The sequence below is a fragment of the Delphinapterus leucas genome, chromosome 10 (genome assembly GCF_059928025.1).
Source record: "Delphinapterus leucas isolate spDelLeu-1000000601 "Yukka" chromosome 10, BTC_Dleu_Yukka2, whole genome shotgun sequence".
Classification (NCBI taxonomy): Eukaryota; Metazoa; Chordata; class Mammalia; order Artiodactyla; family Monodontidae; genus Delphinapterus; species Delphinapterus leucas.
Genome location: NC_143138.1, coordinates 100,241,648 through 100,264,048, shown reverse-complemented (window position 1 = coordinate 100,264,048; position 22,401 = coordinate 100,241,648). Strand labels below are relative to the sequence as shown.

The following is a 22,401-nucleotide window of genomic DNA, read 5'->3' as shown; positions in this document are numbered from 1 at the left end:
CCGCGGAGCGGCTGGGCCCGTGAGCCATGGCCGCTGAGCCTGCACGTCCGGAGCCTGTGCTCCGCAATGGGAGAAGCGGTGAGAGGCCCACGTACCTCAAAAAAAAAAAAAAAAAAAAAACTACAATGAGGTATCACGCCACACCCGTCAGAATGGCCATCATCAAAAAATCTACAAACAATAAATGCTGGAACGGGTGTGGAGAAAAGGGAACCCTCCCACACTGTTGATGGGAATGTAAATTGGTGCAGCCACTATGGAAAACAGTATGGAGGTTCCTTAAAAAGCTAAAAACAGAACTACCATATGACCCAGCAATCCCGCTGCTGGGCATATACCCAGAGAAAACCATAATTTGTAAATATACATGCACCCCAATGTTCACTGCAGCACTATTTACAACAGCCAGGACATGGAAGCAACCTAAATGTGCACAGACATAGGAGTGCATAAAGAAGATGTGGTACATATATACAATGGAATATTACTCAGCCATAAAAAAGAACAAAATAATGCCATTTGCAGCAATATGGATGGACCTAGAGATTGTCATACTGAGTGAAGTAAATCAGACACAGAAAGACAAATATTATATGATATCGCTCATATCTAATTTTAAAAAACAATACAAGGGCTTCCCTGGTGGCACGGTGGTTAAGAATCTGCCTGCCAATGCAGGGGACATGGGTTCCAGCCCTGGTCCAGGAAGATCCCACGTGCCACGGAGCAACAAAGCCCATGCGCCCCAACTACCGAGCCTGTCCTCTAGAGCCTGCAAGCCACAACTACTGAGTCCACGTGCCACAACCACTGAAGCCCACACACCTAGAGCCCATGCTCTGCAACAAGAGAAGCCATCACAACTAGAAGCCCGTGCACCACAAAGAAGAGTAGCCCCCGCTCGCCGCAACTAGGGAAAGCCTGTGCGCAACAACGAAGACCTGATGCAGCCAAAAATAAATAAATAAATTTATAAAAAACAAAACAATACAAATGAACTTATCTACAAAACAAGAACAGACTTACAAATGTCAAAAGCAAACGTATGGTTACCAAGGGGCTGGTGGGGAGGGATAAATTGGGAGATTGGGATGGACGTATACCCACTCCTATATGTAAAATAGATAACTAATAAGAACCTGCTGTAGAGCACAGGGAACTCTACTCAATACTCTGTAATGGCCTATATGGGAAAAGAATCTTTAAAAAAAGAGTGGGCAGAGATATAGGTATAACTGATTCACTTTGCTGTGTACCTGAAACTAACACAGCATTGTAAATCAATTATACTCCAATAAAAATTAAAAAAAAAGAAAAGAAAAGAAGAATCAGCTCAAGCCCAAGAACAGGGTGGAGGTGACCAAAGGGCGCAGAGGGGCGGGGGCACTCACCAACGAAGGTCTTCAGGATGGGGTCGATGGGGTGGGGCTGGTCCGAGATGAGGAACTTGAGGGCTGTGATGACAGTGCAGCGGGTGTGTGGCTGACCTGCAGGACGGGAGGGGGCACTTGGGGCGGGCGCGGCGGGTCCCGGACACCTGCAGGCCGGAGGGCGCTGAGGCTCCCCTCGCCTCCGTGGGAGACAGAACCACGTCTCCTCCCCACACGCAACGCCCCGCACATCTCTGGGGAAGCTGATGCTACCACTTTCCTTGGCAGCCCAGAATCGCCCCTGAATTCTTCCTACTTCGGCTGAGAGCGTAAAACTGCCAGCTCTCAGGCAGCCACGCCAAGGACAGGAACGGACGAGAACCCAGGACAGGGCTCAAGCCGAAGAAAGACCTCTCTGCCCAGGCCTTGGGGCTGCATCCTAGTTTTCAGACACATTATCTCAATTAATCCTCAGGATTAATTAATCCTAGTCACTGGTTGATAATAATAAAAAATCACATAGGGCTTCCCTGGTGGCGCAGTGGTTGAGAGTCCGCCTGCCGATGCAGGGGACACGGGTTCGTGCCCCGGTCCGGGAGGATCCCACATGCCGCGGAGCGGCTGGGCCCGTGAGCCATGGCCGCTGAGCCTGCGCCTCCGGAGCCTGTGCTCCGCAACGGGAGAGGCCACAGCAGTGAGAGGCCCGTGTACCACAAAAAAAAATAAAAAATAAAAAATCATATAATATTAGTAACAATAATTAATAAAAATTCTTCTTAATCTCCATTTTACACATGAGGAGAGACCGGAATGGTTAAATTCACGTCTAACGTCACCCAGCAGGTCCAGAATTCACCAGCTGCTTCTGAGCCCTCTCTGTAGGCTTCTCCAAGGAGGGAGCAGTTATGCTTCAAGCAGGCTGAACTCACTTAATTTTGCTTTTCTGCTTGCTTTCTGAGTAGAGAAGCTGCAGAAAGGGAAGGGAGTACACTTCCCATTAGGGTGAAGGAGATTAATTGGCAGCTTCCACCCCTCCGGCACACAGCACTGAATGGGTTAAGGCTGTTTCCATCCAAGACTGCAGTTCAAGACTCAGCAGAAAGTTTACAATTTGATGCTAGGGTATGAGTGAGTGAGTTACTGACTTCAGACTTGCAGTTTTTTCCTTTTCTCTTTCCATCCTGACTGGCTCCTAAGAAGATTCAGGGTGGGTGATAAAGGTAATACACATAGAAGAGGATTAACTGAATTAAGAAAAACGAGGCCAAGGACAAAGTGAGATGGAAACCAGAGTGAGGGGCATGCAGCGAGAGGCAACTAGAAAGTCCTATGAACTTGCTAGAAGCAGGCCGCTGATTCGGCTCTAAGCATCCCAGCAGCCAGCAGTAAATAGGCAATGTGACTGGTTAGCTGGTTCAACAGCGGGCACGAGGTCTAAACAAATCTGAGCTTAGAAAAGGCAGGGCTGCCCCTCATCCCAAGACTCTTGCCTCCCAAGGTTCCTTGCGAAGAGCCCTGTGCAGTGTTAACAGGTGAGGTCCTCAACGTGGTTGTCCTGCCCACACAGCGGTGAGGGCCCAGAGCTGCTGCTTGTATACCAGCAACCCAGGAAGGGCTTAACTGGAATCACTGACACAGCAACGACAGTGCATACTAGCAGTACTAATTAGGTACCACCCACTATACCAAGCACTTTGGCTGCATTATGTCAACTAACACAGCACTGACCCTACGGGGAACAGGGGACTAGCTCAAGGCCTGGAGGCCTTTCGCCCTCAGGGGCTTTCACCTGCCTAAGAGCCCACAGTCCACCTGCCCGCTTTCTTCCCCCCTGAGCTGCAGAACACCCTGACGCGGCCTAACCCCAGAACGTAAGACCTGCCTTCCTCACCCCTTCCCTGGCCCTCTCCACACCCCGGGGGCCTGGCATCCAATCCTAGCCCACGTTTACATTTGCTCCTGCCTCATGCTAGCCCGACACAGCTGCATTCTGCAGGCTGCCGTTTCTGGCCCCTCAGAGAACTGCCTTTACTAACCCTCACCTGGAGCACAAGGCTGCTGTCCACAACAAGTGGCACCGTGAAAAGTTTATTTGTTGGAGGGACACATCAAGGATTCTGTCCCCTCCATCCCAGAGGGTCCCACAGGAAGAGGCCTTTAAATCTCAGGAAACACTGTTTTTAATGGCTCCTCTGCCTTGAACCTTGTCAACACTGTGACTCTCAGACCTGACTACCTGAACAAGTTCACCCTATGTGGACCTCTGCCCACCTCCGATCTGGGCTGCCTTTGCCCACCCCCGTGCCCCTACCTGCAGCAAGTTGCTTCCGGAACCGCGGCAGGAGGAAAGGAGGGTTCACAAGGACCAGCTTCCCGAGGCACTCGGCCACCACCCCCCGGGTGCCCTCCTCGGCGCCCTCGCAGCGCTGGAACAGCAGGGCCCAGATGTCCTCGGCGTAGGGCTTCAGGCTGTCGGGCTGGGCGGCCCCCAGGGCCTCCCGGAGCGAGTGTAGCAGCAGGTACCGCCGCCGGGGCTCGGCCTCCATCTGCCCCAGCAGGAAGGGCAGGAAGTCAGGCAGGTTCCCCGCGCCCACGCGGCCCAGCGCGTAGGAGGCAGCTGCCCTCACGTCCTCGCTGGGCGAGCCCAAGGCTTCCAGGAGCACCGCCTTCAGCTCCTGCTGGGGGCCTGGCCCGGCCACCTGGCCCACCTCGGCCAGCGACAGGAACGCCAGGACCTTGACCCCTGGGCTCGAGCTGGGCGACCTGGCATCGGAGACCAGGCGGTTGACTGTGCCCGCCACCTCCTGGGGACAGGCCACCGCGAGGGCCGCCACGCACCGAGCCAGCGAGTGGAACACCTGCTTGTGCAGGCCGGGCCCGCCGTCCGCCACCTGCTCGTAAACGGGCGCCGTGAGCAGGCCAACGAGCTCGGCGTAGTCCACGCACGGCGGCCGGGTCCCCACCAGGGCCTGTAGGAAGCCTTCGGCGGCCGCTAGCACACCGGCCGGCAGGAGGGGCGAGCGCAGCAAACGCAGCAGCTCTGCCAGCACAGGGCCGCTGACCTCGGCCAACGAGTCTGGCTGGGCGCGGGTCACGGTGGCGAGGAAGTCCACAGCCAGCTGGGCCACGTGCATGTCGTTCTCACTGACAAGGGAAGGCAGCTCGGCCAGCACGGCTCGCACGGCGGATGGCGGGAGGCCGAGGCCCTGACTCTGGGCCAGGGCGGCCAGGGCGGCCAGTGTGGCCAGCCGCAGCGCCCGCTGGTTCTTCCGCAGGAACGAGGCCAGAATGGGCAGCGCCTCGGCTAGTATGGGCTGCAGGTCGATCCGCAGTGGGGACACGGCCACCAGTGTCAGCGCCTTGACGGCAGAAAGCCGGGTGATCTCATTCCGCAGGCGGTCCAGGAGGAGCAAGAGTGACGGCTCCAGGTTATCCCCGAGCCGGTCACCCAGGTGGCCCACGAGGTGGCCCATGCAGGAGATGGCCCGCTCCTTCACCTCCTGGTCCAGGTCGGTGGCACGAAGCCGTGCCAGGGTGGCCGCAGACATCTCTCCAATGTAGGGCTCGGGGTCCAGCATCCGAGGCCCGTCCAGTGGCCACAGGGCCCTCACCAGCTCCTGGAGCACCAGCAGGGCCTCGGCTGCGATCTTGTAGAAAGGGTCAGCCACGCAGGCCATCACAGGTGGCAGGAGCGCGGGCAGCTGGGGGTGGAAGGCCTCAGCCGGCTCTGTGCCCAGCAGCCCCTGCAGGAAAGCCAAGGCATCCATCCGGATGGTGGAGGAGCTGGAGCGGTCTGCCAGCGAGAAGACGATGCCTGGGGGTGGGGGGTGGGAGGCAAGGTTACCAGGCCACAGACCCTGACCCAACTCAGCCCTCCCTGGATGCAGGGGTGGAGTACCCTCAGGCGTCTGAGCTGGACCCAGGCACCTGGGATCTCATGCAGCAGATTCTGAGGTCAGGGCTTGGCCAGGGCCAGGGCTGAGGACACAGGCCAGGAAACCTATTTAAAAACAGAACATGGGGCCTGCACCCCGGCCCTGTTTTCACTGCTGGCAGTGGGGAGCCACTGTAGGTTGCTGAACAGGGGCACTCTCAGGGATTGGGGGCTGGGGTCTGGGTTCAGGAAGAAGCCCAGAACAGCAGACACTGGGTTCCAGTCCATCCTACCTGCTACCAGCACGGGCATGTGCTCTGCCAGGCTGCCCGGGAGGACGCCTGCCAGCTCGGTGAGGAGGCTGAAGCAACCCTGGCGGGCCCTGACACTCCGATCTTTAAGCTGCCTCTGCAGGGCCTTAATCACAAGAGGCACCTGTGGATGGAGGGGGGAGGTCAGTGACCACCCGGGAACCTCCACACCCCACCCACTACTGGGGGACTCGGCCCGGGCACCTGCCCATGGAGGACCCCCAGCGTGGAGAGGATCATTCCACCCCAAGCTTCCCATCACTTGCTCTGTACCAGGCACCTGATTCCACACTCACCTTCTGAGGTGGGTACTAGTCCTGTGCCCAGCTGGCAGATCGGAAACAGGCACAGAGTTGAAGTAACTTGCTCAAGGTCACTGGGCAGTGTGGTTCTCACTCCTACACTTGGTGAGAGTGAAGCACTGGGGCCCGCTTCCCTCCTCCAGCTAGATTCCCTCCCCAGTGAGCTCATCCACTTCCGAGTTGAGGATTCCCCTGAAGCAATGACTCCTAGATCTACATCTCTGACACGAGACTTGTGTGCCGACTGCCGGCCAGACATCTCTACTCCGGCATCCAACGAGGGCTTCGAACATAAATGTCCAGAACAGAACTCTAGACATGCCCCCGCTCCACCCTCCACCATGTCAGGGACTGCACTATTTTTAGCCAGAGCCCCGAACTCACATGACACCTCCCTGCCTCTTGCCTTTCACATCCATCTGCAAACCCCAAAACTATCTCTCAAGTCCGCCTACCTGTCCCCCTGCCCCCTGCCCAAGGCACCAAGCCCTTTCACCTGCACAGCTGCAGCGGCCTCCAGCCCGTTACAATCCATTCCCCACACAGCAGCCAGAGTGAGCCTTTTCAAATGTGAGTGGGATCCCATAATTCCCCTCCCGTGGCATCTACCCTCTTAGAATAAAACTGAACCCCCTTGCTGTGGCCTGGAACCCTACTCGTGCTGTTGGCTATCTGCCCGAGACTGTGTGGTCCAGGGGCAGGGACTTCATCTGTCTTGCCCCCTGTTGTGCCCCGCCACTTCATACACAGGGCCGGGCACACAGCAGGTGTTCGGTACGCACAATCCAGTGGGTGGAGAGATGGGGGGCGGTGGGAGGGTGGGGGGATGGAGGAGCGAAGGGTGGTGAGCAGGAGGGAGGGGCAGGGGGAGGGGCGGGCAGGCACACCTGTCCTCGCAGCATCTGGAGGTTGCTGCCCGACTGGGTGGGCTCCTCCACAGCCTCCAGCCATCCCTTCGGGGGCCGCGTCTGCCGCAGCAGCACGATGTAAGCCCCGAACACGTCGGCCTTGACGTTCTCCTCGCGTTCCCTGAAGCGGCGGATGAGCACGGGCGCCAGGGTGCAGTGGAAGTTGGTCAGCAGGTCGGGCCGAGAGCTGATCAGGGCCGCCAGGCACTTGGCCGCTGCCCGGCGCACCTTCCAGCTCATGTCATCATCGTCGCTGTACTCGTCCTCGCTCTCTGGGGCGGGAACCAGACACCCATGGAGCCCTGCGCACCACCCAGGGCGGTCTCCCAGGATGGAGGGGTCAGAAGTGAGGGGGGCAGTGAGGAGGGCTCCGCCAGGGCCTCACCTTTCCATGGTCACCACCCGTTAATGAACACCTGCCCTGTGCTAGGGGTGGCGTCAAGCAGGGAACCAGCTGGAGGTAGGCCAGGGTCCTCCCGCTGCCTCCAGACTCTTGGTTGTATTGACTACACCAGGGAAAAACTGACTCCCAAGCTTCCAGTGAGGATTTAGGGAATCCATTTGGGGCACAAGACCCAACCTTTGGTTTCAGGACTGGCTGCGTGATGTTTCATTTACTGGGATTTCAGAAGGGAAAGGTGATAGCTCCCCTGCCCCAGACAGAGTCCTGATTCCAGCTTCCAAGCAGGACTAACAATTAAGGAAAAGCTGTGTTTGTGTGGCTCTCCACTCTCCAAGCTCCCCCAAGAGATCAGAGCTCAAGTCTTCACCATGCCTCAGGAATGAAGGTGTCTTGAGCCCCCTTTTATAGATGATACATATAAGGCTCAGAGAGGACGAAGACTCTCCTGAGGACACACAGCTAGAAACAGCAGAGATGAATGAGGCCCACAAAGCCAACTCATACATCTGGGAGACACACATGAGGCTCAGAGGGGGACGGTCCTCCCTAGGGACACCCCCAGGCACAGGCTCAAAGGCCAGCATATTCCTACCCACACTGCACTGCAGAGAACTGAGACTCTCAGAGCACTGCATCTGGACAAGCCACAGTGGGCCAGATGGATGGTCCCCCAGATGTGTCTTGTCAGCTTAGCAGATGTGTCCCCTCTGATGGACCCTTGTTATCTCCACCCTATGTCACCCATGAAGAAACATCCAGAGCTCCCTGTTACTAACAAGAAAATGCCCAATCTCCTTGGCCGGGCATTTGAGCCCAAAATGCCTGTCCAATCTCATCTCCTACCACCGCATCTCGCTCTGAGTACCCATCAGGACCTAAGGCCTTCACCTCCATCAATGCCTCCAGGGCCCAGGGCCTTCCCTCTGAGTGACAGACAGACCCACAGGCACAGAAGGAAAGAAGCCATTGAGTCCATCCCCCATCCAGGTATCTCTCCCTGTCAGTGCCAATCATTCCACCACTAGAGCTTCACTCTGCTGGGTTAAAGCAATGGCTCTTGGAAGCCGTAACTAAAAGGGTACAGAGATGGCAGCACGAGGTGGGGGAGTCTGGCAAACATGGCTCCAAGTCCCAGCTACGACACTTCCTAGCTGTGTTATCTCAGGCAAATCTCTTCTCATTAAGTCTCAATCTCCTTGTCTGAAATATGGGGATGATAATAAATACCTGGTTTCCTAGGGTCATTATAAGGAACATGAAGTAAGAGAGTACTCAGAGGACCTCCCTGCTAGTCCAGTGGTTAAGAATCCACATTCCAAAGCGGGGGACGTGGATTCGATCCCTGGTCGGGGAACTAAGATCCCACATGCCGTGGGGCAACTAAGCCCACGCGCCACAACTAGAGAGAAGCCCGAGCGCCACAATGAAAGATTCCGCGTGTCGCAACTAAGACCTGACACAGCCAAAAATAAACAAATAAATATTTAAAAAGAAAATAGCACAGAGGACATCAGGAGATGCTCAATAAACAACAGCAATTACTACTATCTTGTGATCTGTGCAATCAGAGAGTGTGGGTACCACAGAGGATCCAGATTTCCAAGGGCAGGGCTGGAGCCTGAGGAAGAGCTGGGATCAGGATGGGGGCACCAGATGTGGCCCCTGTCTTTGGCTGGGGGATTCCCGGGAAGGCTGCACCCATTTCCACCCACCAGCCCAAGGACAAGTTGGCCACTCACCCTGCTCACTGAACTCACTGTCCTCTGTCTCCATCTGCTCCTCTTCCTCGTCACTGTCATAGTTATAGTTGGGGTCGTGCTTTATGTACTGGAGGCAGAGGGTGGTCACGCTGGGCACGTGGGGGCCCATCTCCTTGGGGCACCTGTGGGGTGGGATGCGGGAGGCTCTGCTGGACCCAGGCAAGACAGGGTTGGGGATGGGGCCCAGTGGTGAGTCCTGAGACCTGACTGCTTTGAGGCCAGCATCCTGCCCCCACACCATCCCCACCAACTTCTCAAAGAAACCCCAGGGCCCCCGTTCTCCAGCACCCCTGTTGCACCTACTTCCTCAGGAAGGCCTCGAATGCCTGGAGGCAGGACTCCCGAAGCTCATCATCATCCAAGTTGCAGAACTCCTCCACCAGGGGCACCAGTCGGTCCAGATGGGTCCCTGCAGGGCCAAGTGGGTCACTGAGGCAAGGCGAGGCGAGGCCGGACCATCTCCAGGGCTCCCCCAGCCCACAGCATTCAGCCTGTACCTGCACCTGCAGTCCTGGCCACTGCAACGTTACTCAGGGGCTTCAAAGTCAAGCAGATGTGGGTTCTAGCCCTGACTCAGCACCCTATAAGCTATGGGACCTTGGGCACATCGCAACATTCTTTAACCTCAGACCACTCATCTTCACAGTAGGGATAACAATGCCTACCAGCCAGAGAGTTTGTCAAGATTAATGGTAAGATTCAGATAAAGATCTCCACCCAGGTCCTGGCACGAAGCAGGCACTCAGTAAGTAGCATCTGTTGTTGAAACTATTACTCATGTTCTTGCCTTATTTCCTGCGCTAGGTTGTAGACCTGGGCAAGGAAAGTGGGGAGGCAGGCACTGCCCTTACAAACCAGGCAAGAGGGCCCCCCCCCACTGCCCCCGGGGCTTTATACGGATTCTGCCCTAGCTCCTCTCCAGCCGTACCCTTCCCCACCCTGAACCCTGTCCGGCCCTGTGCAGTTCTCTTGCCCAGGTCCATGCTCCCGAGGGTGGCTGCTGTTTGGGGGGATGTGGACAGAGTATGGACTGTAGGCTGGGGCCTCCATGTGTGCTTTTAAGGTCCCCTGAAGTGAGAGAGCCAGAGGGGAGGGAGGGCAGACCGTGGCCACTCTACTTACACTGCCCTGTTCTAGCCCGAACTAACTCCAAGGTGTTTGAGAATAAATTCAAAACTGATTGCAGGATTCCATTTCTACAAAACTCATCTCTGGTGACAGAAAGCAGGTCAGTGGTTGCCTAGGGTGGGGCAGAGGGTGGATGGACTGTAAAGAGGCACAAGGAAACTTTTGGGGGTGATGGAAATGTTGTGCATCTTGATTGCGGTGGTAGTTTCACAAGTGCGCGAAAAGGTCAAAACACACTGAATTGTACACTTTAAGTAGTGCGGTTTATTGTACATACATCATCCCTTTGGAGGCATGACTTATAATTACCCTCACGAGCCTCTGGGTAGGGCTCAGAAGCAGGTTGAGCTCAGGGCCCACCTGGCTGCCTCTCGAGCCCTCTTCCTCTTCAGGCGCTTCAGCACCGCCACCGACCCTCCCCACCTCAACCACAACCCCTAACCAGAAGTGGCTCACCCGGGCCCCACCCCCTCAGCCCAGGTCCCGCCCCTCTCCCGGGATCCCCGTAGTCGGCCCCGCCCCCTCACGTGGGGCCCCGCCCCCTTACCGAGGCGGTGGCCTGCCTGGCGGCCAACGCTGCCCAGGCACTGGATCAGGGTGCGGATCGCCGCGGGGCTCGCGGGCGCGCGTGGGCCGGGCAGCCGGTCCAGCAGGTGGTCCGCAAGCTCGACGAAGAGGTCGGTGCTGCAGGCGGCCGCCAGATGGCCGAGCGCCCCAACGGCCCGCTTGCGCACGGCCAGGCGCGGACTGCTCAGCTGCGGCAGCAGACACTGCAGGAGGCTGGCGTGGAAGGCGCCCAGCGGGGCGCCCAGCCTGGGGAGCCGGAAGGAAGGGGTGTCGTGCGAGGCCCACCCGGCGGGCAGCCTGGGCCAGGCACTTCCCCTCTCCCCATGGGTGCCTGGCCGCCTCCCCCATTATGACAACCCAAGGACCCTCACCCTCCCCATCACTGAGGCCAGAGTGATCTAAAGTGTGCCTCGGGCTTCCCTGGTGGCGCAGTGGTTTAGAGTCCACCTGCCAATGCAGGGGACACGGGTTCGTGCCCCGGTCCGGGAAGATCCCACATGCCGTGGAGCAGCTGGACCCGTGAGCCATGGCCGCTGAGCCTGCGCGTCCGGAACCTGTGCTCCGCAGCGGGAGAGGCCACAACAGTGAGAGGCCCGCGTACCGCAAATAAATAAATAAATAAGTGTGCCTCTGCCTAGCTCCTTCAGTGGCTCCCCAATGCCCTTTAGATAAGCTGAGCTCCGGGCTCAAGGCAAGAGGGAACACCAGAGCATGATTTCTGCACAGATAGAACGCAGCCCCCTGCAGCAGCTTCTTTCCCATCTTCAAACCAGGCCTGTGCTTTTCCTGTCCCATATGTGTCCTGAAACCTTTTCTTCTCTCACTCTACACCAACACACTGACCTCACCCTCCCATATCTCTCTGTCCAGCCCAGACCTCTCTCCTGGGTTTCATTTATTTATGTGTTCACCTACTATGTGACAGGGCCTGGGCTGGAAACTCGGGAGAGCAAGACGGACACTGGCCCTCAGTCCTGCCCTATGGAGTTTTCGGTTGAGTGGGTACCTCCCAGGCACCTCAAATTCAACATGTTCCAAACGGAAACTATCACGCCCACCCCGACATTGCTCCTGGAGTGCACCTACACGGCCAGTGGCCCTGTGTCTGTGCCCACAGTTAGGAAAGCCAGACCCCTGGGTGTCAGCCTTGAGTCTTTGCCTCTCATCCACTCCAAGCACTGTGGAGTCCACCTCCTAAATACAACCTGAATTCACCTGCCTGCAGAAGCCTTCTAAGCAGTTTCCCTGCCCATTCAACCCCCTCCCATCTTCCGTGCACTCTGCACATAGAAAGATCAGTCTAAAACACACAAATACAGCCAGGGCATTCCTCATGCCTGCCGAGAACCCCTCCGTGAGCCCCTCACACTTTCAGTAGAATCTTTAGTCAACTGCCCCACCCTCCCAGCCCTTATCTCTCCACACCAGCCCCTCCTCATGACACCCCATGACTGCCTTGCACAACCCCCCGGGCCTCATGTCTCTCTGGTCTTTGCCCTCTGGGCCGAAGGCAGGTCCCCCATACGGGGTCCCCCTTATGCTCACCCACGCCTGGCCAAGTCCTGCCCACCCTTGAAGGCTCAGCTGGCTGAACCCTCTCTAGGAAGGTTCCCCACCCCCCAGCTGGGTTAAGGGCTCCTCCTCTGAGCTCCTACGGGCCCTGCTTTTAGCCGTATTGCTGTTCTTACTCCATTCACAGATTTATGTGCCTGTGAGCTTTTCCTTAGGGGCCGCCAAGACCCAGCCAACTCCATATTCCCAGAACTAGTCCAGCACCTGACATTTTTCCAGTAGGTGCTCAAATCTTGAGAGGCTGAATGAATGAATACTTTAAAAATGTGTAGTGCAATTTAAAACCAAGGCCCAGCTATACTAATCCAAGAGAAGAAAAAAAAGAGAAAGAAGGGCCGAGGGAGAGGATGAACACACGTGGGCTCCAGCTATGGAGAGACCTGAATTCAACACCTAGGTTCTGCCATTTATTGACTGTGCCTGCAGACAGGCCACATCACCTCTCAGAGCCCAGAAAATGGTGACAAACGAGTTCTCCTGGGACACTGCTGGTACGATTAAAGAGCCCTAGCACAGGGACTGGCGTACAGTAAGTGCTGGCTCTGTGAATTTGAGACCCTCCCTGTCCCCCTGTCCTCCTTGCCCAGGGTGGCCTCCCGCACCTGCTCAGCATGTCAGAGAGGATGTCCAGGGCTTCCAGCTGCACAGCCACGTCCTCCTGCTGAGCGATGGCACTGGTGAGCTGGCCTGTGATCTTCCGGCACACACTGGTGGCCAGGCCAGAGCCTGCACAGAGCACAAGGTGGGTGCGGTGAGGCCCAGGGCTGGCCTCCACCTGTGGTCGGCCTTTGCTCTGCTTGTGTTCCGGAGCCCACATCCCTCAAATCCTGCTGACCAGGGAAGCCAGGGGTGGCGTGGTCCAAGGTTTGACGCAGAGTCAGACCAAACTAAAGGAGACAGCTGGGGAGCTAAAGAACCAAGGGCGGACCTGCTGGCTGGCTCACCCCACACCTGACCCCTTTGCCCTTTGCCTTCCAATGGGGAGGTGGGAAAAGTTAAGCACTTCTTTCCTAGACTCCTTTGCTGCTTGGAGAGGCCAGGTGACCATGTTCTGGCCATTGAGATACAGGTCAAAGTCTTCTGGGGAAACACGTGCTTTTCTTATAAAGGGCAAGAGACATGGGTAGAGACTTCAGCCCTGTCCTAAATGAGCTTCTGAATGGCTGTAAAAATGGAGTGGCTGATCCCTTCAGAGTTATGTGAGAAAAGTAACCCCCTACTTCTTCAAGCTGCCATTAGTTAGACTTCGCTACTTGCAGCTAAAAGCATCCCTGAAACAGAGCCATGAAGTTTAACAGATCTGGGTCTGAATTCTCTGCCACTTATTAGCTGGCTGACCTTGGGTAAGTCCTTTCACCTCACCGAGCCTCAGCTTCTTCAATCATAAACTAGGACAAATAGCAATAGCACCAAGTCCCTAAGACCTGAGTACCTGTGGCTGCAGGGGGGAGCTCCGACAGGACGGTCTTGAGGCCGATGCCAGCGATGTCTCGGAGCTGCTCCTTGTCTGACCGCATGTTGGCACAGAGGGCATCCACGATGGTCTCCACCTGGTACTCCTTCACTTTGCCCACCAGAGGACCCAGGCTGAGTATGGAGGGAGGGAGGGAGGAGGTCCAAAAGCCCAGGCTCAGCTCGAGTCGGGCTGCCCCTTATATCCCCTCATGTCTGTGGGGCCACATGTGCTGAGGAAAAGGCCCCAGATCAACAGGGGACTTCCTATTTTGCCAGAGAGGAAGGTACCGTCTGGGTATGCCGACATCATTCCTGGCACCTCCCAAACCTGCATCTCCTCTTGGGTTTTACATCTCAGTATATGGCCAAACCATCGAACCCAGCAACCTCAGCTGGAAACCAAGGAATGCCCAAGAGTAGGGCTCTCAAACTTGCGCGTGTATCAGAATCCCCTACAGGACTTGTTAAAACACAGATTGTGGGACTTCCCTGGTGGCACAGTGGTTAAGAATCCACCTGCCAATGCAGGGGACACGGGTTCGAGCCCTGGTCCGGGAAGATCCCACATGCCGCAGAGCAACTAAGCCCATGCGCCACAACTACTGAGCCTGCGCTCCACAACAAGAGAAGCTACTGCAATGAGAAGCTCATGCGCTGCAAACGAAGAGTAGCCCCTGCTCGCCACAGCTAGGAAAAAAGCCCACATGAAGCAACGAAGACCCAATGTAACCAAAACCAAAACCAAAACAAAAACAAAAACACACAACACAGATTGTTGGGCCCCACCCCAGCTTTTCAGACTTAAGGGGTCTAGGTGGGGCTTGAGAATTTACATTTCTAGCAAGTTCGCAGTAGATGCTGACGGTCCAGGGACCACACTTTGAGAACCTGCCTTAGAGGCTTGCTTCTCCAAGCGTGGTCATAGATCAGCATCATCAGCACTACCTGGAGACGCAGAGATGCAGCAGCTCAGGTCCTACCCGACGGCTACCGGACTAGAATCTGTGCGTCAACAAAACCCCCAGGCGATTCGAACGCACGTGAACGTTTAAAAACTGCACCACACTGCTTCTCAGCCTTAACTGGGCATTGCCATCACCTGGGGCCTTTTAAGAAATGGTTACCCAGGTGCCAGCCCCAGAGTGTCTCAGTTAATTGGCTTCAGGTGTGGCCTGGTGCTGGGGATTTTTTTTTTTTTTTTTAATTCCCCAGGTGATTCTGACATGCAGTCAAGGCTGAGAACCTCTGACCTAAAAGAGTGGTTCTCAGATGACAGTGCGCATTAGAATGCAGATTCCCGGGCGCTACATCCTCACCTGCCCGCCCCAGCCCACTCCTGAATTAGAATCCCTGGGTGGGGAGCACACAGTTTAAACAAGGGTCCCAGGTGGCCGCATTGCACGCCACTTTGCAAACTCTTGACGTCTTCCTCTAAGTAATCACAGGTCTTTCCACTCTACCTTCTATAGCACTGGTTCTCAGTAGGGGTGATTCTGCCCTGAGGGGTGTTTTGGATATTTACTGGGGGGGGCCTTCTATTAGTTATGTTCATCACAACTAATGAGATGGCACTTCTGCCTTTTATTGAGGGGATGGGGGAGGGGGGGTTTGGGTTGGGGAGGTCGGGGATGATAGAAAGACAATATTGCAAAACCATGTTCCATGTCCTGCTGGAGTTTCTAACATCCCACTGGGCATTCACACAGGTAAAAAGCCTTTCTATAATTATCTGAGTCCAAAACCTAATTTCATTTTACATATAAACACAAAGTACTTTTCTGCACTATTTTAATATATTAAAATATTAATATTTTAATATACTCTAAAATTTCCGAAAATGTAGTTATCAGGTAACTCGAAGGAAGACTGTACTTTATTTTCCTGGGAAACTTTACCGGGACACGGTCACCATTTCAGAAAATCTCGTAAGATCAATGCTGCCTGTGCTGAGTCCCCAACATCCACACCTGTCTCCACCTGCTTCCTGCCTTGGCGAGCCTACCTCAGGTGCAGGCTTCTCACGATTTCATTACACGTCTACCGTCAACGTGCCTGAGCATTTACACAGTGAAACACATACTATTTTACCATCAACAGTGTTCCTCCTATTTGTCCTTTATGCTCCGGTTTAAGGCATTATATAAACTGTTTTGTAATCATGTGTAAAGGCAGATTCTATTATGCATGAATTTCATTTCGTGATAAGAAAAGAGTATTTCAGACCACGTGTTATAAAAAGGGGTTTTGCTTCTGCTAGTAGGAAACCAGTCCACCTGATCTCAATTCCACCGTTAGAGGGATGCTCCCAGACCACAAAGCTGAGCACGTCTTGTTCCTGCATGAAACTCTTTACTGAATTCCTATGCTCTTGGGATCAAGTTGAAATTCACTACCCACCCAGGACACCTGGATCCAGCCCACAGAGTACTGTTTGAGAGGCAGTGCCCCAATTCTGTTGACCCCCGCCATTCCTCAGTCCCCTGCTTACCCCGTCACACACACACATGCCCTGCACATACCCCATCTTGCTTTTTCAGCTCTAGGGGTAACTGGCAAAGGTCTCAGAACGACACCTCATGATGCCTATGGCAAACGCGCCCACCCCCACCGCGTTCTTTCACCCCCACCACTCCTGTGCATGCCAGCCTGACCTTTCAGCTGCCAACACCTGCATCTGTGCCTGAGGGCTTTCCCTAGCTGGAGATGCCAAGGAATGCATAACGCTCCACCTACCCCGGGAGCAGCCCTCAACCAAGGAAAGCTGGCAGGTGGGAACACTCCAAGGTGCATGTCCTACACTGTGTGCCAGGAATCCCCAGCAGGGGTAAGCTCCACTCACCCACAGGAGAAACTTGCTTGATGCTTTATTGCTTTTCTTCCTTCCCTGCCTCACTTCTCTACCCCCCCACCTAGTTTCCTGGGATCTCTTTCCTAGTAAACTTATACCTGAATCCTTGCCACAGGGTGTACTTCTGGGGGAACCTACACCAAGTCACTGTCCAGCTCCACTGGGGCTCCAACAGATGCTCAGCAATTCTTCTCTCAGAGGCTGTACCCCAAAGGGTCAGGGACCCTCCCATCACCACCAGGGTCGACACTCACCACTTGACCGCCAGGTTCTGCACCTCCCCGTTCTTGTCCTCCAGAAGCCTGAGAAGCATCTTTACCACCTTGCGTTCGCTGTCCTCATCTAGCTGGATGGAGTCCTTCTGCAGCTCTGACATCAGGTCACTGGTAGCCATGAACCTGGGCAGGGAGGACGGAGGAGGATTGCCGAGCAGCTCCTGGGCCCCGGTGATTTGGGCAGTACCTCAGAGTTCCCCAGAAGCAGACCTTGATACAAAGGGTCAGGGGCAGTCAAGGGCAATAGATTATCTGGGCTGTGGGCACAGTTGGGCTACCACAAGGCAACACATGTGTGAGACACCGACTGGCCCAAGGTGGCAGACTCAGACACACAGCATCCCAGCTAAAGGCTTAGGACCTCCAAAGCACATAGCTCCTGCTTCTGCCATTTATGCAAATGTGAACTTGGGCAAGTTACTTCACCTCTCTGAGCCTTATTTAACCTGTCTGAAAAGTGGGGATGAGAATGGTACCTGCCTTGTGGGGCTGTATGGAAGATAAAAGAAGACAATGTATGGGGTGTGCTTAGCACACAGTGGGCACTCAGTTAAGTGTCCCGCCATGATTATAATGTCACGTCATTTGCGTCTCATTCGGGCTAGAAGGTCAAACACAAACCTTGCAACCGAGTCAGGTGTCAGCAGGAAGCCTCTCTACCTGACAGGTGGAGGGGGACTAGCCCCGCCCAGCCCACCCGACCTCAAAGAATCACTCAGCCCTGCCCTCACACCAGCGGGTCTCAAACCGTAGCCAGCATCAGAATCACCTGCAGGGCTTGCCAAATGCTGCTGGGCCCCAGGGTTTCTGAATCAGAAAGTCTGAGCTGGGGCCCCAAATTATGCATTTCTAACAAGTTCCCAGATAAGGCTGAGGGGCGGGGACCACACTCTGAGAATTAACGCCCCAGGCCAGGTTGACAGGCAACAGGCATATCTTAGACATAGATGGCAATGGCTGAGCAGTCCCCAGCCACAGCTTGCAGACCCAGGGTGGGCATCAGCGTCAAGGACCACCCACTCACAGCTGGGCAGATCCGTGTGGCCGGATGCCCTGTCCCCGGCATTTGAAATTGCAGTGGAGTCTGAGCTGGAAGGTCACGGAGAGCTGGGGCTGCCGTAGCAACATGGAGCACCATTCCTGCCAAGATCAGGAGGGGAGAGCAGTCTTAAACTGGCAGCCCTCGGCTGTGTCCACCTGGCAAATGTTCTTCGAAAATTTGAATTATTTATTGACATTTAAAAATTAGAAGAGTTGACATAAAAGTACTGATTTCCAGATTCTCTTGAAAACAGAATATTTGAATACAGCTGGGCCAACAGTCTCTGGTGACTATAACTGGCTCGAGGCAGTGGCGGCTGCCCTCTGTAGGTAGATGCACACTCCCCAGGTCAGCAGGTTCTCCCCAGGCCCACTGCAGCCGTTTACTGGCTCTTGCAGGCACTTGACAGCAGAGAGGAGAGATGCTGTGGAGTCCACATCAGAGAGTGGCGGCCCCAAAGAAAGCGTCCAGCTTTTGCTCCCCAACCAGGCCTCTTCACACCAGCCTTGCTTTCTAGCTTGAGCAAGTCAACCAAGAACCCGCTCCCCCTGTCCCACCAAGCCTGCTATGGCAAAATCGGTCACAGTGGGATTCCAGCCTCATCTCTGCAGGCTCAGACCTGCTGCTGGATGTCACAGTGGCCCCTAGGGCCCCTTAGGCAGGAGGGTACTTGTCGGTGTCATAGCTGTTTATTTTTAACAGCTGGGATAAGCCTCAAGCCTGAGAGAAGAAAGGAGGCTGGGCTGGAGGCAAGGAGGGGGTGGCAGGGCTGACCATGCCCACCTGTGGGCCTGGCCACCTCAGGACAAGCAGCCAAGGTAAGATGAAGGATGAGGTTTGGATCTGAGCCAGGACAAGGCCAGGGGTAGCCACATGCACTCCTAAGTCTGTCCAGCTGAAGGGATGTTCAGAGAAGGCAGGCAGGGCCTTGAAGCTGAGTTTCTGCTGCAGTCCATGGAGACCCAGCTCAGCCTGGCAACCCAAGGGATGGACTCCTTTGCCCAAGATGGGCCTCCTGTCTCTCTCTTTCTTCTCCACCTACTGAACTCCCATTCACCTGTCAAGGGCCCAGCTCAAATGTCCTAGTCTCAGGGAAGACTCCTCTCATCACCCTGCCCTATCCTCCACCCACAATCTCTAAGCACACTTGGTCCCCCTGGATAGGACCCTCTCAGATACTCTGCACCCCTCCATTACAGCATCTCTCACACTGCACTGCAAGCTTGGTCACCAGTGTCTCCCCTGTTGAACTGTGAACTCACAGAGGCCTGTCAGTTCATCTCTGGGACTCCAGGCCCAGCAAACAACAGGTCCAAAGAGGCCCTGAGGGGGCAGGGTAAGGGCAGAAGGGGAAGGAGGGTTAGGACCAGCCCCTAACAGGGCTCAGAGCCAACCAGCTGTGTGGAAATCCAAACTCAGAAACTAATCCTTCTGAAATACTCCCCAGCACTTCTGACACCCCAGAGTTCCTGCAAACACAGTTCTCACATATGTGTGTATATGTGTGTGGCGGTCGTAAAGGGGGCATATACAGGAAAGGGTATCATTTGGTAGATAAGAGTGTGGGCACCGAAGTTTGGCTTTAAGTAAATATACTGGCCATACACTTATCACCTGGGTGACCTTGAACAACTGACTCCTCTCTCAGCCTCAATTTTTCCATTTATAAAATGGGAATTTTCTTTGCCCCACTTCGTAACACCTTTGGAAGGTTTTAATAGGACAAGCAGCTTTTGGCATGAGGCAGATGAGGCAGCTAGGCTCAGAGAGGTTGCATGAACCACCCAGTATCATACAGCAAGTTGGGAAAAGAAGCACACCGGTCAGGTCTCCTGGCTCCTCAACCAATACTACTATGTTTTCAATAAATGATGTAGGAATTCCTGCAAGACCCCTCAATTTACCCATTTCACTGTTGAAGTCTGAGTGGGAGTAGAGCAGCCGCCTGCCCACAGAGTGGGGGCCCAGGACAAAAGGGATCGAAGGCTTCCTCCACCTGCCTGGGACCCCCACTTGCAGTCACCGTCCGGCCTCCAGGAGCTAGAGGACACAGTCTCAGTTTCATTCCAGAGAAACCCTAGAGGCGACTCAACTGAAGTACTCGGCCACATGGGTGCCTGGACAGCTGGTCAGGCCCCCTGGTATTTGGACTTTAAAAATAGATATCATCCTCGTATGCTTGGGGTGGTTTTAAGTGTTCTCAGGGCCGCCAGCAGAGCAGACTGGAAGGGCTTCTCAGGCTCCAGTTGGCAGGGCCCATTCCCTCTCCTGGAGCCTGGACCTGAGGGCCTAGACAGTGGTGCAAATCCCCTCGGCGACTGGCTGGCTGTGTGACCTTGGGCAAGTCACTTCACCTCTCCAAGCCTCTGGAGAACAGGAAGAACAAACACTACCACCCAGGCAGACAGGAAGGCTGAATGAGATTACACTGGACAGCAGGGAGCCTGGGACACAGAAAACATTCACTGAGCACCACCTGTGTACCCAGAACATGCTCTGGACACAAAAGGAGACTGCACAGTCCAGAGGTCCAGGAGCTCTGGGTCTCCCAGGCTTAAAAAGTTATGCAGCAGAAATATGGGCCGGGGGAGGTGCCTAACCCTGCCTGGGTATCAGGAGGCATCCCAAAGAAGTGACACCTGAGTAGCAGCTAGCCTGGTGAAGGGGGGAAATGACGGGGCAGAAAAAGAACTTCCAGGTAAAGGCCCAGACAGGGGAGGGGACTGGCAGATTTCTGATGTGCCCAAAATCACAACAGTGTCAATCTATTAAGCGCTTACCTGGTGCCAGACACTAATCTAAGCATCCCGCATGTATTAACTCATTTCATCTTCACACCAACCCTCTAGGTGGGTTCTGTTATTATCCTCATTTCACAGAAACAGAAGCTGAGGCTCAGAGGGGTTAAGCAGCTTATCCACAGTCACACAACCAGTAAGTGTCCGGAGGCAGGATCTGAACCGAGGACTCTGGCTCAGAGGCTCTACTAAAGCAAGGCCTCTTGAGCGGTGCTGAGGAATAAACTGCCGAAGGCAGGGGTCAGACCAGGAGGGCAGGGCCTGGGTATCCTTAGCTGTCAGGGGGCCTTGCTGAGATCTCATCCTCTGTGTTAGACTGACCTGGCTGTGCACCTCGATTCTCCACTTCCTAGCTTTGTGACTGCACCTGGGCCCTTCTCGCCTCTGAGCCTCACTCTCCTTATCTGTAAAATGGCGGGGTGGGGGGGGGCGAGTAAAGTGACAGAAAGTTCAACGGGCTATATCCTCTCTGAGGACTCCTTACAGCACAAAACTGGCTGTGTGATTATGGACCAGTCCTTTTCCCTCTCTGAGCCTCAGTCTCCCCTGAGGAAGAGGGGACTGGGCCAGAAAGGGAGTGGCCCACAAAACCTATAAGCCCCCACCAGAACCATCACCTACCTCTGTCTGCTAAGCCACTCAGCCCAGCCCCCTCCCTCAGGTGGTGTCAGAGCAAACCAGGGAGGCGGGGAAAGGGTGCCCCTATGAAGTGCGGGGAGGAGGCGTGGGGTGATGTTGAGAAGAGAGCAGAGCTGAGGGTACGAGTGAAAAAGTCAGCCCTGGGGTTTGTAGTCCTGGGAGGGGAGCGAGTTTCAATGCGGAGAAGAAGAGGCAGGCGCTGGGATCCCCAAGGAGAGGCCGAGGGCTTCAGTGGGGGTTGAAGAGGAGAGCCAGGGCCCATCAAATGCGGGGAGAGATGCGGGCTGGGCATAAGTGGAGAGAGGAGAGGCAGGGGAAGCGTGTAGAGGGGCAAGCTGCGGTTCAGACGCGGGACGGCAGGCAGGGGCTGAAGTTTGCACAGTGGGAGACGCAGCTGGGCTGGAGTCCCGGAGAGGACAGGGCAAGCAATCCGCGGAGAACTCAGCCCGAGCTTCCGCCGGGCGCAGAGGCGGGGAGGGGGCGTCTCGGGGGCAGGAGTGGAGCCCGCTGCGAGGAGCAGAGATGGGGGCTGCAGGGTCCCGGGGGAGGGCCGGCGCTCCGGGAGGGCAAGGCCGGGGGTTCAGGGCGGGGCGGAGAGGCGGGGGCCGGGCAGCGGGCGCACCTGAAGTCCTTGTCGCTGGACGTCATCTTCTCCAGGAGGCTGGAGATGTGGAAGGCGGCGGTGCTCATGGTGGCTGCGCCGCGGCGCCGCCGACGGGAAGGAATATGGCGGCGCGGCACGGCCCCCTCCCCCGCCGCACGCGGGCTGCGCTCAGCTAACAGAAATAGCCGCCCCCGCCCCGCCCCGCCCCGCGGCGCAGCGCTCGCCTCAGCCTTGGCCGCCGCTGCGGGAGGCGGGAGGCGGGAGGCGGGAGGCGGGAGGCGGGAGGCGGTTGGCGGTTGGCGGGAGGGGCCCGCCAGTAGCTCTGTGGTCTCGGCCCGGCGCCAGCCCTGCAGACGGCCCATCACCGGCTTGCACACTCCCACAGACGGGAAGCTCACCACCTATCACCGGACAGCCTCTCCCTATGATTCCTGTGGGCCTCAACCCTGCTCGCGAGACACAGGCATGGTAACAGAGAGTCTCAGGTTCGAACCCCACCTCCGTCAGTTCTGCTGCTGTGAGGCCTTAGCCAAGTTACTTGACCT

At 55.7% G+C, this 22,401-nt stretch overlaps 1 protein-coding gene across 3 annotated transcripts in view; it reads right to left on the bottom strand.

The window, feature by feature from the left end:
- The window catches only part of CAND2 (cullin associated and neddylation dissociated 2 (putative)), a 28,593-nt gene extending 6,566 nt beyond the window's left edge, over window positions 1-22,027 (bottom strand). For 2 of the 3 annotated variants that reach the window (XM_030759396.2, XM_030759397.2), the window contains exons 1-11: window positions 21,875-22,027; window positions 16,753-16,896; window positions 13,628-13,782; window positions 12,798-12,921; window positions 10,604-10,869; window positions 9,232-9,337; window positions 8,908-9,050; window positions 6,745-7,037; window positions 5,538-5,679; window positions 3,682-5,184; window positions 1,392-1,487 (exon numbers count right to left, since the gene is read on the bottom strand). In XM_030759396.2, the coding sequence (XP_030615256.2) occupies window positions 1,392-1,487; window positions 3,682-5,184; window positions 5,538-5,679; window positions 6,745-7,037; window positions 8,908-9,050; window positions 9,232-9,337; window positions 10,604-10,869; window positions 12,798-12,921; window positions 13,628-13,782; window positions 16,753-16,896; window positions 21,875-21,942 (3,040 nt within the window). In that variant the 5' untranslated portion in view covers window positions 21,943-22,027. Of the gene's footprint in view, window positions 1-1,391; window positions 1,488-3,681; window positions 5,185-5,537; window positions 5,680-6,744; window positions 7,038-8,907; window positions 9,051-9,231; window positions 9,338-10,603; window positions 10,870-12,797; window positions 12,922-13,627; window positions 13,783-16,752; window positions 16,897-17,797; window positions 17,914-21,874 lie in introns of all 3 variants that reach the window. The other variant, XM_089919742.1, reaches the window with a different exon arrangement.
- Between the last annotated feature and the right edge of the window lie 374 nt (window positions 22,028-22,401).